This window comes from Rhinopithecus roxellana, chromosome 2 (genome assembly GCF_007565055.1).
Source record: "Rhinopithecus roxellana isolate Shanxi Qingling chromosome 2, ASM756505v1, whole genome shotgun sequence".
In the NCBI taxonomy this organism is placed as follows: Eukaryota; Metazoa; Chordata; class Mammalia; order Primates; family Cercopithecidae; genus Rhinopithecus; species Rhinopithecus roxellana.
The window spans coordinates 18,141,096-18,158,810 of record NC_044550.1 but is presented as its reverse complement, the minus strand read 5'-3'; the positions used below and the strand labels follow the sequence as shown (position 1 = coordinate 18,158,810).

At 40.7% G+C, this 17,715-nt stretch overlaps 1 protein-coding gene across 4 annotated transcripts in view; it reads right to left on the bottom strand.

The window, feature by feature from the left end:
* Positions 1-6,370, bottom strand: part of NPNT (nephronectin) — a 77,211-nt gene extending 70,841 nt beyond the window's left edge. The window contains exons 1-2 of one of the 4 annotated variants that reach the window (XM_030915893.1): positions 6,025-6,370; positions 3,739-3,839 (exon numbers count right to left, since the gene is read on the bottom strand). In XM_030915893.1, the coding sequence (XP_030771753.1) occupies positions 3,739-3,839; positions 6,025-6,095 (172 nt within the window). In that variant the 5' untranslated portion in view covers positions 6,096-6,370. The remainder of the gene's footprint in view (positions 1-3,738; positions 3,840-6,024) is intronic. The other 3 variants (XM_010371559.2, XM_010371560.2, XM_010371561.2) reach the window with 3 other exon arrangements.
* Between the last annotated feature and the right edge of the window lie 11,345 nt (positions 6,371-17,715).

The following is a 17,715-nucleotide window of genomic DNA, read 5'->3' as shown; positions in this document are numbered from 1 at the left end:
TTACTGTATCTCAGTCCCTATGTTTCACTAACCTGTAAGTTTATCTAAAGCCAATAAGAATCCAAAATTTTCACTTTACATGGAAGAGGCAGCAGGAAATGAGGTTCAGAGCTAACTAAGCAATGTCAAGCTGTAGGTGTAGGTTTCACGTCTTTCCAAAATCTCCAGCAGAAACATAAGAAAACATCTCAGTTTTCCCTGTTCTTAAGGATAAATGATATAAAACCATCCTAAGTCACATCATTTCCTTCAGAAACCACAAGTTGCTCAATAACAGCCAAAGAACTCAGAAACAGAATAGTTCTGTTAAAACTTGGAACTGGTTGTATTTTGAGTTTTTCTTCACAATTCTATAAAATGCTTTCAACAAAAATGCTATTGTCATAAGTCACATATACAGTCAAATCTCTGAGTAAACAGAAGGACAACTATACAAAAATACAATATTTGCACCCTATATAGTTTTTCTACATTAAGGAAGTTTTCAGATGCAGTTTAGAGCTTCAACATACCTTAGGAATACGCTTGTGTAATAAGAAAACTGTAGCTGAGAAATGTTAAACAGCTATTCAGGTACAAAAGTCAGAACTTGAACTCAGTTATCCTAAATTATCTAGTGCTTTTGGTTAACAATTGCTTCCACAGCATACACAGCTTTTAAAGATGAAATATACAACCCTGAAAAATCTTTATTACAGAGGTCTCCACTTGGTAGAAGGAGAGAAATAACAACATAATTAAAACATGCCATCAAGATGACAAAAAAATTACAGAGCAAGAAACACACATTTTGTGACAAACCTCGGAGTGATTTAAGATGCTGTGTGCTGTAAATATGCAATCATCAGTGTGTGAACATATTAAAAATTTTTCACCTGACAATAAACAGCCACATCAATAGTCAATAAAAGCAAAGCCCATGACAGTGAGAAAATCAAATGTTGAATTTTCAATATGCTAGAGACCTGTTTAAGAGTCAAGAACACAAAACAAAGAATCAAAAAAAAAAAAAAAAAACCAAGAAGCCAAGGGTATGACCTACAAAAGAACTATGAATACACAACCTGCCTATTTCTGGAGCGGGTCATGCTTTCCCCAGCAGGCAGGAATGTTGGGATAGAATGTTGGGTAGTACAGGCAGGAAGCAGCAGGACAGTTTCTATGCCCATTTGAGTAGCATCACTGATCCTTCCTTCCTCAGTCTTAGGGGAAGGATGTAAAGTTTCCCAGCTATATCTGGCTCTGGTTAGACATAGTGAGCCAGAAGGAGAGGTTTACCAGCTTTAGCATCCTGCAACATTAGTCGGTTTCTCCAAACAAGTCCATGAATAGGAAGACAGCAAGTAAAAATGAAGGGCAGCATGTTTTGTACAGATATGTGTATTTGACTCACATGAAAATTAAGTTAAACATCTCACAAATGCTCAACCAAATGGAATAAACACTCACCAAAGGGTCACTGCACTAAGGCATAAGATCTGCTAAATAATATAATGAGGGTACCACCACCTTTCCCAACTACAAATACACCTTCTGTGGGATAAGTTGGGAAGATCTATGCAGTAATGGGAATAGTTTCTTTTTGTTTTGCTATGCTGTTTTGAAAGAAAATTCCAAAGTGAATCATTCAGAAAAGAAGAGAACCAGAGCACCTCTGATGAGGAAGGAAGAATATCCCTTCCTTATGGGAAAGAACTACATGATTATCTAAAGGTCAAAAGAGCAAAAACATTTTTCACGTTAAATTCTTTAGAAGTTACTTGGAATCTTTACGAGGAGTCATATTAGATTGAATTGTTATACAATAGCAAGGCATTTTATTGAACAAACATAGTGACAAAACTTTTAATTTCATAAAGCCTTTCTTTAAAAAATAATCACGAGTTTTCAGAGATATTTCATTCCCTCTGAGCAGCCTCTTTTTGATTTGTTCTGCCCCTTTGAGCTGACTTCTCAGCCCACATTCCTCTACCTGTTTATATCAAAACAAAGACAGGCAGAACTCTGAACTGACAAGAGACATTTGGGCCATCTAAGATGCTAGAAAAATAAAATACACAGAAGGAAACATTCACCTTTGAGCTAATTTTTACAACCTTGCCAACTTCAATGTTAATGGTAAAGAACCATTTGTGCCTTTTTAATTGAAAGGAATTTTATTTCACTGTAACACAGAGAACCTTGGAACTACTTTGATTTTGGAAGCATAAACCTAAAAGGTAAAGCAAATGTTTGCCTACCTGCTATGTGTGAGCCACTGGGCTAGACCCTTTGTACAGTGGGTCAATTGCATTCTGTTAAAGGGAGATGGTGGTAACTCCAGTTTCCAGTAAACGAAAGAAGCAAAGCTGCTGGTGCAATCACTGGTTAGTCTATTCAATATTGTTTTAAGGGAAGATGATCCAAAAAGAAGAATGGTGCCTGGTGGAATTTAGTCTTCTACAGTGTCAGAAGTATTTGCACAGCTGGAGATTGCAGGTATAGAACTACTCATTTTTCATTCAGGATGGTTATGTGTGGGTGTGTTGGGCCAACAGAAGGGTCCTTTCTTCACATTTTGGTTATTAGAGTCTGTTGGTTCTCAAATTCCATACCAGGTAGGCAAATATTCATTTGCTTCACCTTTCTATCCCCAACCAGAGATTGTGGTCTTTATGTGCAATTAGAGTAAATCTGTGACTGTCACTGTCCCTCTTTCACAAAATTAAGGAAGACATTGCGAGTATCCTCAAAAATTAAAATAGCAGAGGGAACTCCTAATTTTCCTGAATTTAAATTTGCCTGACTCCTCACACTAGCAACCCTTCTCTAAGGCAGGCTTCTCCATTGCCAGCTCTAGCCTTTGTAACTACCGTTCTCTCTTCCTCTAAGCCCCTTCCTCACTAGCAATAAAATATATACCCCAATGTAGAACCCAACTTAGTTCCCATCATCTTACCAGAAGTGCCCTCCCACCCCCAGCACTCTAACGGTGCTCTGGAAATGTACTTAATCATTTGAAGACTATTTTTTTGCAGTAGGAGTGAGATACAATTTTAAGATCACAATAAAATACTGGGGACAATTTCCTAAATTTCTCAAACTCTTTTGATGTAGCTCTAAACTTTACCATTAAAATATCCATTTGTGGTCATAGAAAAGGTGAAAATCACTTTTCTGATTTGGTACTTATTACATGAGGTTGGTTACTCAAAGAACTTACAAATAATGTTGTTTCAGAAGCTTTGTTTCATTATACTGGGTGGTCCATTTAAAATACTGTCAATACAACCCCATTTCAAAAAAGGATTTACAAATGGGCCACTTTACACAGCAGCTATGGTGAGGATTATATAAGTACTCTAAGGTTCAGAGTTTATTTTGTGTAAATATGGTCTAGACTCATTATCTTACCCCCATCTCCACGCCTGGAGAGAGAGAAAAAAAAAAAAAAAAAAAGAAAAAAAAAGGAATAAACCTGGTGAGAAAACAGGAAGGAGCTGCAGATTTTGAGGGAAAATGCTAAAATAAGCATTTAAGGTGGCTCTCTGTGAATGACAAAGCTGGGCCATAATACAGGTGGCTTAAGTTGAAAAGAAGCAAAATAAGGAGTCCGGACTTTACCTGAAAATCCCCAAGTCAGACCTGCAAGGCCAAGCCTTGCTCAGTAACGAGCCCTCTGATATGTGGGGTGAAGCCATGAACAAGGTGGAAAGCCCCACCTCCCAGGGAACTGAAGTCTCCAGGCTTGATACTCACGCTGACACTGTCCCCAGGACTGGCGAGACCAGCCCCAGCAGCAGTCAATCCTCCCACCATAACGACATAGGCCAATCGACGACACTATTTGCCTGGGCCACCTACCAAACAAAAAGATTCAAAATAAATAAGAACACTTTTGAGAAGAAAGGTAATTTCCTCTTTATTATTACTTTAGAAAAAATGTCAACCACACCCAACAATTTTCTACAAACTCTTTTATGCCTGCAGAAATTTAAGGTTAAAACACTTTCACAGAAGTAGTTCTGCTATGATCTAATGTCAAATTTCAGACAGTTAAATACCCCATCCCCCAACACACAAGGGTAGGAGAAAAAAGGGGAGGGAAAGATGCTTTCTTAACTAGAAATAGCACCAGCTAACACCAACAATTCTCAAGGCTGCCACTCACAGGATAGTTTCTGAAGCTTGAAATAAAACAGAGTCCTCAAAGACCCACACCTGTTACTGGGGGGAAAGCCAGGTTTGACTGATTCACCATAAACTGAAAAGTATTAAATAAGACATGTCAAAGCAGAAAAAAAAATCCTGCCTCATAAAAAGGTGGATGGAGGGAGGAGCAGAAAGAACGTTTCTCAAAAATCAAGTGTAACAGAGCTCTTTTTGAGACATAACTGTGGCAGAAACCAAAAAAACAAAAAAAGTACTAGAAAAAAAGTCTAAATAAAACCAAGGAGAGTTTAAAGTGTAGCTGATAACTCAAGTGTCCTTGTGGTTTGAAACTTGCTTAGATCAACAATTCATAGTATTTTCCTCTCTAATGTAAATAATGCCTAAAGAAAGTAAGTAATTTCAGGATACAGATTTATCCACCTGATTACACGTTGACACATTATTTGCTAAATTGTTTCCTTGTTTAGAGTCACACCTAAATGACTTTTTCCCTCTGGGTATCAACATTTTAATTGGCTGTTTTAGACATCTTTTTAAAGTTACAAAAAGCTATATGCATTCACATCATATGCATATCTTGTGATGGGTTTATTGTTGCAAATATGTGTGCAAGAAATGCATAACATACCCAAATGTGAGCACAGAATTGCTTTTAAAAATAAAATGAAAAGGTCTAGACTCTGGCTGCTATCACGTTTTCTTAAAGTCTCCTTATCTTTTCATTTCCCCTTTTCTTTTACCTGCCTTTTTCTATCCCCAGCCCCAAAGCACAAAATAACCCCGAACTTTCTATTTCCTCCCACCAGGTAGTAAACAAGCAGCTGTGCTTTTTCTTGGCGCTCCACTGGTTCCCCTCCGTTCGCCTCCGGGTACAAGAAAGCGAATCAATTGTGGAACTGATTCGTTCCAAGATTGTAGGTAAAACAGGTGCTGCATCTTTCTTTAGGACTAAGCAGGGACCTACACGGAGGGGTGGGGGCAGGGGTCGCTGAAGGAAGACGACTGGGCGGCGGTGTGCGCCGGAGTAAAACCTTCCCGCAGCAGCCATCTGCACTCGGGGCGAGCCTGGTCTGTAATTGCGCGGAGGTGAGGGGGACCGAGCACACCCTCCCGACAGAGCCAGTGTCTCTCACACACCGGAGCGGCCCCGGAGCGCGGGAGGACTGGCTGAGTGACAGCGGAGACGCGGCCCGAGGTTGTTGGAACCTGTCACGGCACGCCGCCGTCAGGCTCGCCCGGGTCTGAGGAGCAGCGCAGTGTGTGCGCTCTCACACACACATCGACACACTCATGCTCACACTCACGGAGCGCCTACCCTCCGGTCCTCATTTTGAGCCTCCTTCCCTCAAGAAAACCAAATGGGGAGGCCCACAAATCTCCCCCGTAGCCCAGTTGCTGACTCGCGCCCACCCTCTGTGTGAGCGGCCCCGAGAGCCCCGAGCCGAGCCCGGACCTCCCCCCGGGCGCCTGGAAGCTTCCCCCACTGAAGAGCCGTCTAGTTTAGGCGCGGGAGTTTCCCGGGTAAGGGATGTTCCGCGCGTCACTTCGGCGTAGGTGGCTCAACCGCGCCCTCCGAGCTGAGATCCGGGCTCGAGCCGCTCCTCTCCCCCATTCCTAATTCCCGAGCCAGGGCGAGTCGCCCTCGGGGGGCCGCGGCTGGGGTCCCTGACTCGCAGGGGCTCGCCCGCCCCGCTTCGGGCGGGCACTTGGAGCCCTGGACCGCTCTCCTCGCGCCACGCTGTGAGGTGGCCCAACTTCTGGATGGGAGAGACGCCTCTCTGTCCGCGTAACCCCACGGGGAAACGTGACCCAAGACAGTGAGTGTGAAATTAGCGCGGGAAGGAGGAGAGGGATCACTGGGGCCCAGCTCACCTCCCGTCGAACTCGGCGGCCGCCTGCAGGTAGAGCGAGGACACCAGCACCAGCGCCAGGAGAAAATCCATGTTGGGCAGGGGGTCCTGGGGCGCGGTGCAGTGGCGCGCGAGGAACAGGTTGGGGTGGTGGGCGCCGATGGGAGGCGACCCTCTGAAAGTCTCGGGGAACCTCCAGCCCACGCCGCCCGGGCTACTGCTGCCACTCCCGGAGGGCAGCGGCGAGGCGTGCGGCCGGAGCAGGTCTGCTGCGCGGCGCTGGGAGCCCCCTCCCGCTCCCTCCTAGCTAGGGGAGGCGCTGCAGGGGGAGCTGCGCCGCCCGCAGGGAGGGGCGCCAGGGGCGGGCAGGGGGTGCGCGTGCGCCCAACTCGCAGCCCTCCCAGCCCGGGGCGAAGGGTGAGCGCTCTCGGCTCCTCCCCGGGGGCCCAGCCGGGCAGGCAACTCCGGGGCAGGGGCGCTGAGGGAAGGCAGTGGCTCTTGGGGTTAGCCAAGCGGGGCGAGCTCCAGCTTGGGAGAAAAGTTGCAAACCCTCTCTGGGAGAGGGAAAGCAGGGTGCCCAGTAGGAAAGGAGTCGAGGAGGAAAGGAGCCCGAGGCGTAGGTGCAAGCTCCGCAGGTTCCGCCCGAACAGGTGGTGACTGCAGGGGCGAACAGTAGCTTTCACCAGAGGGCGGAGAAGACCTAGAGCAGAGAGGTTTATGGGGCTGGAGCTGAGCAGTGTCTGCATTTACTGAAACCACAGCACGACTTGGACAAATTAGCAAAGGCAAACTCTGGGAGTTTGCTTTTCCCGCAGAGTTGGCAAAGGCGTATTTTTTATTTTTTAACTAACCAAAAGAAATATTTGGCTCTCCAGTCGGGTTTTGAAGAAGAAATGAGCAGACTGTTTCAGACTGTTTCTATCTCTAACAGCTCAACTCCGGAGCACATTAGGATAGGACTGCCCCTCTAGGGACCAGTGCCCGCCAGAGAGGAAGGGCTGCTATTGTCTATTAGTGTTGTGGTGCCTGATCTTGAGGGGATCACTTAGAAACCATTTTAAGTAATCATTGTTCAGTTGTTGCAGAGTAAAAAGTATTGTACTAAATAAAGGACTGTGTTCAAATGAAAACATGATTATCCTAAGATGTACATGAGTCCAGTCAAGTCACCCCTCTTCCCAACCTTACCTCGAAGGACAGCCTTGTGCAGTGATCATCTGTCATCTCCCATACCTCTCAATGTCCTCATTTCTCTTCCTCCAGTCCATGGCCTCCTTGCCTTTCTTGCACGTTCCAGGCATGCGCCTGCCTTGGAGCCAGTGACTGGCTGTTTTCTCTGTCTGGACCCAAATACCTACATGGTTCACACACTCACTTCCTTCAGTCTTTGCTCAAATGTCACGTCTTCGAGGAAGCCAATCATGACCCTCCTATTTAAAACTGCAACTTGCCCTCTGCAAATATCTACATGGCATACACCCTCACTTCCTTTAGTCTTTGCTCAAATGTCACACCTCTTTGAGGAGGCTAGTCATGACCATCCTATTTAAACCTCTAACTTGCCCTCCTTCTGATGCTTCTTGGCCTGCCCTACTTTGTCTTTTGTCCGTACCACTCATCTTTTGTATTACTATATAACTTGCATAATTTTTGTTGGTATGTTTTCTTTCTGCTAGAATGCAAGCTGTACAAAGGAGGGTATCTTTATCACCTAGAACACTGTCTGGCACATAGTAGGTACTCATAAATGTTTGTTCAATTCATTTGCTACATTACAAACGTTCCCCCCCCCCCCCATCTTCATTTTCTTTTTGAGGTTTCTACAACTTCAAATTTTTAATGGAAAGTTCTGTGGCAGGGTGATCTCACTATCCTGATCATTCAGTGTGTGTAAAAACAGGAATTTTCTTCAAGGAAAGGAAAAATAATGGTTTCAACTTAAATGACTCTTTGATTTCTAAGTTGTTTTCAGTTAGCAAAACAAGTTTCTATTTTAATCTCAAGAAAGATCCATGCCAATTCAGGCTTGGGACATTATTTTAGGCAAACAGCTTGGTGTCATCCATTTCAGGTCCTTCTAATGAAGTCCAAAAATGTAGGAGTCCAAATATTTTTTCTGCAGAAAATCAAATTTTTGTAAGTGTAGGCATGGTTCCAGGTTCCAGTGGCTACTCCTTAGCTGTTTTTGTTTGTTGGTTGGTTAGTTGGTGCATGGGTTAGATTTACAAATAAACCTCACTGGAGCAATGGATGATTAGGGAGAAAGGGGGTAATATACAGCTAAAAAAACTGGAGATCTAAGGACAAGAGCAAGAGTAGTGGGTGAAAACAGGATAAATAACTGGAGGAAAAAGTGTAATGCCCCATCTGCATGTGTCTTTCTTTTGTTCTCCATATATTTGCTTTGGCCTAGAAAACGCTCCATTCCTCTTCCTTCTTCATTTGGACAGTCTCCGCTTACTCTTTGAGTTTAAATTTAGCTGACACTCCCCCAGGAAGCCTTTTCTGACTTTTTGCTTGGCTGAGACTAGTGTTTTATATACTTCTATTACACTTTGCATCCTCTAAGGTAGCTCTTAATGTATTGTGTTGTAATTCCCTCCCTACCACTCTGGGTCCTGTGAGACATTAGTCTAACCAATAGAAGGGCCAGGGCAGTGCCTGTCTTGTCACTATATCCCCAGCACAATGCCTGGCACAAGGCTTAAGTTCAGCAAAGATTAAATAGATGGATTGGATTAAATTGAATTCTGCCTGGTGAACTTTAGCTTCTCCTTTGAGTAAAATGTAGCTAATTATATCAGTCTTTGTTGAATCATGAAATAAGGAGACTCTAAAGGACTTCCAAGGTCTAACTGGTTATTATGCTGCAACTATGACCACCAATGATCATTCCAAAAAAGAGGCGGAGTTGCCATGGGAGTGACATTTCATTATCTCAGTCTTAAAAACAAACGAACAAGAACGAGATCAAAACAGCTAGTTTTTAGCAATAACTCTACTGTTTTAGGGGGAAAACTTTTGATTAGGCTTCTTACCAGGTAATGACACCTTGCAGGTAGTAATCCTAATTTTCTCTTGCACAAATAATTTTCTATGACCAGCCACAATGTGATACAGATAAATAGCAAAATAGAACCACACAAACACAACTTCAAACCTTTAAAATTTAGAAGTTCATAGTCCTTTCTCTTTTCAGTAAATCTTTATTAAGGACCTATAATGTATTGGCAATTTCTAGCTAGGTGCTAGGATTTCAGCTAAGAACAAGACAAAGTCCTGCCCTGAAAGGGTTTACATTCCAGTCGGGGAGAAATACAAAAGGACTATGTAGAGAGGAAAAAGGAGTAATGAGAGGATGAAGGGAGGTTAGGGTTGTAGAAAATGATGGAGGTGTGATTGTAGATGGAGTGCTTTGGTCACCTTTGAGGAAGTAACATTTGAGCAGAGACTGAATGAAGTGAGGGAGAGAGCCACATGAGGGTGTGGAATGGAGCCTGTGTCCACGCAGAGGGTAGAGCGGTGTGTTTGCTCTATCAAGCTCTGAAATGACTTCTCATAGTTGGTGTCATACAAACCATTAAACAAGATATTGCTCCCCCTCTTCCCACACCCCATACACAGTAGTGGCACAGGCATAGGATGACTGCTTTTAAAAGCTCCTATTAAGAGAAAGATATACATAGCTGCTTGTTCTTTTGACTCCCAGCTGAGCAAGAATTATGAGCAATTTTGACTCCCAGCTGAGCAAGAATTATGGAGACTCTGTTCTGGCAGTGCAGAAAGTGCCTTTGTTAGACAATTGGGATACTCTGCTTCTCTTAGAGGAACTACCTTGTCCATAATCTTCCATAGCCATATCAGAAGTGACTGTTAGAGAAAATGCCTTCCTAGGGGGCTGTATATCATTTACAACACCTTTTCTGCTGGTAAACATTTGAAGACTTGAGTATTGCTTTAAGGAGCTAACAGATTCATGTTTCTGTGGCAACTAGATTTCCTTAAAACTAATAAGCTTCTGATCTAATTGCTTCCAGTCAGTTGCTTGTGGAAATAACAGCAAAGTCTTTTCTAGTCCTAGTTCTGAAGCCTGCTTTATTTCTTTGCTTCTTTGTATCCATACTTGACTTTCTCATCTTAATGGAGGCCACCTTGAGGCTAGCTGAAATAATAGTGTTGTTTAGGAGGGCGATACCTTACTCTGATCCTTGCCACAAGGCTTGGATCCCCTCATATTTATTAATGTTTGAGTCACAAAAACAGCTGTCTTCTTCAGCCCTGAGAGGCCCTAAATTTCTGAACATTCTCACTTCCTTCCATTTCTGCTTGCAAAGCAACCAGTTCTTACCTGAGTTCATCTTTCTTATGATACCTTACTTAAATCAACAAAGAACAGTGAAGTATGCTAACATTCTCATTTTTTACAACTATATTCCTTTGACTTGGATATGTGATGTGCCTTCCAAGTTGTTATAGATAACAGTTTTATGAAATAGCATAAGCATCACCAGCTTTCTAGCCTACACAGAGCAGCTATAGTTATGCCTTGTAAAACCACAATCCAACTATATAATCCCTCCAATGACTTCCCATCATAAGTGGAGTAAAAAACCTCTTTGCTCTGTCCTCCTACCTGTATCTCTAATTGCAAATTTGCCTGACCATTAAGAAAATGCAGAGTTTTAAATTAAGACATCATCTTTTCTGGTAACAATTTCTATGTCAGTTAAGGTGAAAGGTTAAAATGCTATAACAAAGAGACCCAAAATATAATGACTTTCAAAGATAGAAATTATTTCTTCATCATGTAACAGTCTGAAGTGAGTGTATCAGGTTGGTGGACAGCTCTGTTCCATGAGGTCTTTCAGGTCCCAGCCTGACAGTGACTCTCTCACCTTCACAGTCACTCTAATAGTTACCATTCTAGCTAGTGAGATGGAAGAAAAGAAAGTATGGAGGAGGCACACTTGTTCTCAGAAGGACTAGAGCCAGGAAATAGCACCTATTAATGCTGTTCAGTTTCACTGGGACGAACTAGATCAGATGGTCACATACAATTGCAAGGGAGACTGGAAAACATAGCCTAGTCATTAACTCAACCTTCTATTGCTATGGAAGAAGGAAGAGCAGAATTTAGAGAGCAACTAATAGTCACCACCACAGACTATTATGTGAAGTTACACTTCAGACAAGTGAAGTGTGAGATGTCTTATAGACAATCAAGTGCAGAAGTCAAATAGGCAGTATGCTGCACAACTCTGCAACTCAGAGAGCCTAGGGCTCAAGATGTAAATTGTTAGTCACAATAGTATTTAAGTCCCTGGGACTGGATGAGAGAAAGTAAATGTAGATGTAGAATGAAGAGAGTGGAGGGAGAGAGAAGAAATCTAATTAAGAGAACTAAGGACTAAGAACTAAGGATGTTCCAAAATTTAAGTAGGGAAGAAATCCAGGAAAATGAAAAGGAGGAGATAGGGGTGTAATGGGAAACTCAAGCAAGTATATTGTCTTATAAGCCAAAGATAGAAAGGTTAAATAAGATCAGGACTAAGAAGTGATCATCAGACTTGACAAGGAGATCGCTGGTGATCTTGAAAAGGCTAGTTTTTAGTGGAATGGTGAGGATGAGTGCCTGATTCTACTGTCTTGAAAAGAGAAAATAACTTCAAAAGCAAAGTAGAGGTGAGATGAGATTAGATTCAGTCTTCAAGTCAAAATAAAAAATTATAAATAACAACTGAAAGTACAGAATATCTAGAATGTATTGATAAAAACTATATTTAGTTATCTATACATGGCGACATCTGTTGCTATATTGCTGGTTAAAATTGCCCCCTGATTGGTAAACCACATTTAAACTGGAAGAACCAAATACACCTGTTAGCAAATGACTGGATCTCCTGTGTACAGTGACTATTAAGGGGCATATCCCTTGAAGGGACTCTGGGCACTATGCCTAAGGGGTTGTCACAAGAGATGCTCCAGAGGGGCGTGAGTCTATCAAGCCAGGACAGTTTCCCACCCATGTAAAGTGGGTCACACCTTACACCTGAGCTGTACTGCTGTGTAAAGTGTTCCACCAAAGAGACACACTTGATGCTACACTGGTCAACTGTGGTCACTGTCCTGTATCCTTCTGTATAAATAGATGCCAAATGTAGCCATGATAGTCTCGTGAGCCTGAAAGTTTACTTAAACTCAAGAAGACCTCTTAAGGGTGCTACAGACCCTATGATCAGCACTACAGAATCCAGATTAAAACAAAACAAAACAAAAACCCTATTCATAGAAGAGAGATGGATCTATTGAGATATATTTCTATCTGAAACAAAAAGCCAGAATACTATATAATGGTGAAATCTTGGGAGAATTCTTATTAATGTCAGGAACAAGAAGAGGGTGCTGATATCACTATTTTTTATTTTGGAATATCCTGGAAAGATTATTTGATGTAATTAGACAAGGAAAATATATATGAATACTTGAAAGCAAGAGGCCAAGTTCTCATTATCTGAAGATGATATGATTATATAACTAGACCATATAGTCGTTTAAACCCTATAGAAAAAAATAAGAATATTCAATAAGCTACATAGTTATAAAAATTGGTAATTTAAATATGGGCAAATACACATATATATGAATAATTTAAAAATATGAAAAAATTACCAACTTAAAAGACTGATCTTCAAAATTTTATGCTGGCTTTCTCTTTACAAACTGAAAGCATTTGATATGGTTTGGCTGTGTCCCCACCCAAATCTCATCTTGAATTGTAACTCCCACAATTCCCACATGCCATGGGAGGAACCTGGTGGGAGGTGATTGAATTATGGGGGCAGGTCTTTCCTGCACTGTTATCATGATAGTGAATGAGTCTCATGAGATCTGATGGTTTTAAAAACAGGAATTTATCTGTACAAGCTCCCTTTTTGCATGTGCCATCCATGTAAGACATGACTTGCTCCTCCTTGCCTTCCGCCATGATTGTAAGGCTTCCCCAGCCATGTGGAACTGTAAATCCAATTAAACCACTTTCTTTTGGAAATTGCCAAGTCTCGGGTATGTCTTTATCAGCAGTGTGAAAATGGACCAATACAGCATTGATCTTTTGGTCTAATATAGCACACATGAGAAATGAACAGCTTCAGCCACTGCTATTACTGTGGATGTTTCTCACTTATCTTCAAATAATTTTGCCAAAGAAAATAGAAGACCATATTTAATGGACCTTTACTTCCATTTTAATATCACAAGAAGAACTGAAATAGGCAGAAATGGCTGACCAACAAATAAGAAAGCAGTTTCAAGTGTTACAAAGTAGTTATATTTTAACCTTTCAGCCTTTAAAAAATTGTGTCAATGATCTGATACATTTTTAAATTGTTGTTTTATGTTTTTATTTATAAAATTGGAAGATTATTCTATGTTGACAATAAATTTTTAGTATCACAAAACCAGGAGTGGTAAAGCTACTTATATCCTGTAATACACTACTCCCAACATCTTTGGCTTAACACAATAAAAATTCCTTTCAATAGTGCAAAGTTTAATGCAGATTGGACAGCTCTCTTAAATAACTCTCTGTAAGTGGCTACTCAAGAATCTGAGCTCCTTCCATCATTCTCTCTTTTAGGAGTTCTTTTGTAGACACATGGACAAGGGAGAGAGAGAACATGGGCAATCAGACCTGGAGATTTGTGGTCTGCCATTTGCCACTGCCTAGTCACAGGGCCCCCAACTTAACTGCAAGGGAAACTGGAATATGTATTTTTCTGGTGTGCCAAGGAGGAAAATGAAAACCTTTAATTGAATGCATAGCCTTCTTTTATCCATGTTCTTCAAGAAGCCAGTGAACTTAGTATTTAATTACTGTCAGAAAATAGCTAAACATTATGACATTACTGAAAAAAATATTTTCTTTGAAAATCATTCTTCAAATTCCATTTAGTCAAGGATTCTCCTCATACAGCAAGTCAATATATTCACTTAGGAATTCTTAACATGTAACTCACCCAGTTAAACTAGGTAAATTGCATAAAGTACGTAGCCCCACACATGACACATGTAGTAAGTACTCAACAAATATTAGTTGCCTCCTTAACTCAAGTGGAGACTTTCCTGTTGGAAATTTAATGGTTCTCTACTCAGGTTTTTTCTATTTCCAAGGCAGGCCATTGCAAACACTTACATTAACATTTCCTGTGCCTAAACCAGATCTTGCATGTTGTGTTGTGAATCACTAATCACAACTGAGTTTTTAATCAAAGTATTTGTGCTAACGTACAGTTGCCTAAAATACCCTTGCATCCCACTGCTACATTGAGAAAGTACTAGTTAAGCTTTTCACCTTTCATAATAAATTGTCATTCTACCCTTCTGGACTCCAAAATATGCATCTGTTCTCAAACAACACAGAAGACCTATGTTTCTTACAAAACGTTAGTGCTTGTGAAAATCCTTGTTAAAATAAATATTTATGGAAGTGAGTCTAGATAGGAGATACGTTGTCAACTCCTCTGGGTTTCATAAGTATTAACCTATGATCAAGCTAGTCTCTTATAACTAAATTCAGAACTTGGATAGAACTTGGAAGACTCTTCTCTTACTGAGTTGGACTTTTAGCTTTTATGACTTTTTTTTTTTTTTTTTTTTTTTTACCAGAAATAGTCAAATGAGATTTGCCTATACCTTCTGAAAGGATGTTATCTGATGTATCTATCTTGATCCCATCAGGTAACTCATTTCTTATAGAATTTAGGGCTACGAAAAATTTTGTCTCTTTGAGAAAATGTTATGTCTTCTCTTTTCTCATTAAACATACTATATCAAACTTTCCTTTTAAAAGTGAATTCCAGAAAACTATGGCAATGGTAAAACCATCAGTGGTTTCCAGTGTTGGAGGGAAGGATGACTAGGCAGAAAACAGAGAATTTTTAGGGAAATGGAACTATTCTGTATGACACTATAATGGTAGATACATGTCATTCTATATTTGTCAAAACCCAATATATATTTGTAGAATGTACAACACCAAGAGTGAACCTAATGTAAACTATGCACTTCAGGTGATAATCATGTGGCAATGTAGGTTTGTCATTTATAGCAAATGTACCTGTTGATAACAGGGGAGGTTGTGCACGAAGGGACAGAAGGTATATGGGAAGATTCTGTCCTTTCTGCTCAATTTTGTTGTGAACCTAAAATCAATCTAAAAGAGAAAGTCTTTTTTTTTTTTTTTTTTTTTTTTTTTTTTTTTTTTTTTTTTGTGACTGCCAGGAATCTCAGAGTTAAATTCTGTCACTAGAATTATTTTAACTCTTAGGGTAGGTTGGCATGTGTGTTCTTTCCGTGCTTGCCCTGGTCTTGATTTTCTCTCTGTTTTATTAACCTTATTTTATATGGTGATTTCTTGAGGATTTTCTCCAAGTCCATTTTAGAAAGAAGCAGGACTAAGATAAACTCCATATGCAGAAGATAAAAACATAGTCCCTCAACTGTTAACATTTGAGTTTGATTTCAAGGTTCCAGCTTAGTTATTTGTTGTTTTGGTATTTTCTATCAGTTTTTCTTTTTTCATGTTTCTTTTTATTATTATTATTATACTTTAAGTTCTAGGGTACATGTGCACAATGTGCAGGTTTGTTACATATGTGTACATGTGCCATGTTGGTGTGCTGTACCCATTAACTCGTCATTTACATTAGGTATATCTCCTAATGCTATCCCTCCCCTCTCGCCCCACCCCACGACAGTCCCTGGTGTGTGATGTTTCCCTTTCTGGGTCCAAGTGTTCTCATTGTTCAGTTCCCACCTATGAGTGAGAACATACGGTGTTTGGTTTTCTGTTCTTGCAATAGTTTGCTGAGAATGATGGTTTCCAGCTACATCCATGTCCCTATAAAGGACATGAACTCATCCTTTTTTATGACTGCATAGTATTCCATGGTGTATATGTGCCACATTACTTAATCCAGTCTGTCACTGATGGACATTTGGGTTGATTCCAAGTCTTTGCTATTGTGAATAGTGCCACAATAAACATACGTGTGCATGTGTCTTTATAGCAGCATGATTTATAATCCTTTGGGTATATATCCAGTAATGGGATGGTGGGGTCAAATGGTATTTCTAGTTCTACATCCTTGAGGAATCGCCACACTGTCTTCCATAATGGTTGAACTAGTTTACAGTCCCACCAACAGTGTAAAAGTGTTCCTGTTTCTCCATATCCTCTCCAGTGCCTGTTGTTTCCTGACTTTTTAATGATTGCCATTCTAACTGGTATGAGACAGTATCTCATTGTGGTTTTGATTTGCATTTCTCTGACGACGAGTGATGATGAGCATTTTCTCATGTGTCTGTTGTCTTCTTTTGAGAAGTGCCTGTTCATATCCTTTGCCCACTTTTTGATGGGGTTGTTTTTTTCTTGTAAATTTGTTTGAGTTCTTTGTGGGTTCTGGATATTAGCCCTTTGTCAGATGAGTAGATTGCAAAAATTTTCTCCCATTCTGTAGGTTGCCTGTTCACTCTGATGGTAGTTTCTTTTGCTGTGCAGAAGCTCTTTAGTTTAATTAGATCCCATTTGACAATTTTGGCTTTTGTTGCCATTGCTTTTGTTGTTTTAGTCATGAAGTCCTTGCCCATGCCTATGTCCTGAATGGTATTGCCTAGGTTTTCTTCTACAGTTTTTATGGTTTTAGGTCTAACATTTAAGTCTCTAATCCATCTTGAATTAATTTTTGTTTAAGGTGTAAGGAAGGGATCCAGTTTCAGCTTTCTACTTATGGCTAGCCAATTTTCCCAGCACCATTTATTAAATAGGGAATCCTTTCCCCATTTCTTGTTTCTCTCAGGTTTGTCAAAGATCAGATGGCTGTAGATGTGTGGTATTATTTCTGAGGACTCTGTTCTGTTCCATTGGTCTATATTTCTGTTTTGGTACCAGTACCATGCTGTTTTGGTTACTGTAGCCTTGTAGTATAGTTTGAAGTCAGGTAGCGTGACGCCTGCAGCTTTGTCCTTTTGACTTAGGATTGTCTTGGCAATGCGGGCTCTTTTTTGCTTCCATATGAACTTTAAAGCAGTTTTTTCCAATTCTGTGAAGAAACTCATTGGTAGCTTGATGGGGATGGCATTAAATCTATAAATTACCTTGAACAGTATGGCCATTTTCACGATATTGATTCTTCCTATCCATGAGCATGGAATGTTCTTCCATTTGTTTGTGTCCTCTTTTATTTCATTGAGCAGTGGTTTGTAATTCTCCTTGAAGAAGTCCTTCACATCCCTTGCAAGTTGGATTCCTAGGTATTTTATTCTATTTGAAGCAATTGTAAATGAGAGTTCACTCACAATTTGGCTCTCTGTTTGTCTGTTATTGGCATACAAGAATGCTTGTGATTTTTGCAGATTGATTTTGTATCCTGAGACTTTGCTGAAGTTGCATATCAGCTTAAGGAAATTTTGGATTGAGACGATGGGGTTTTCTAAATATACAATCATGTCATCTGCAAACAGAGACAATTTGACTCCCTCTTTTCCTAATTGAATACCCTTTATTTCTTTCTTCTGCCTGATTGCCCTGGCCAGAACTTCCAACAGTATGTTGAATAGGAGTGGTGAGAGGGCATTCCTGTCTTGTGCCAGTTTTCAAAGGGAATGCTTCCAGTTTTTGCCCATTCAGTATGATATTGGCTGTGGGTTTGTCATA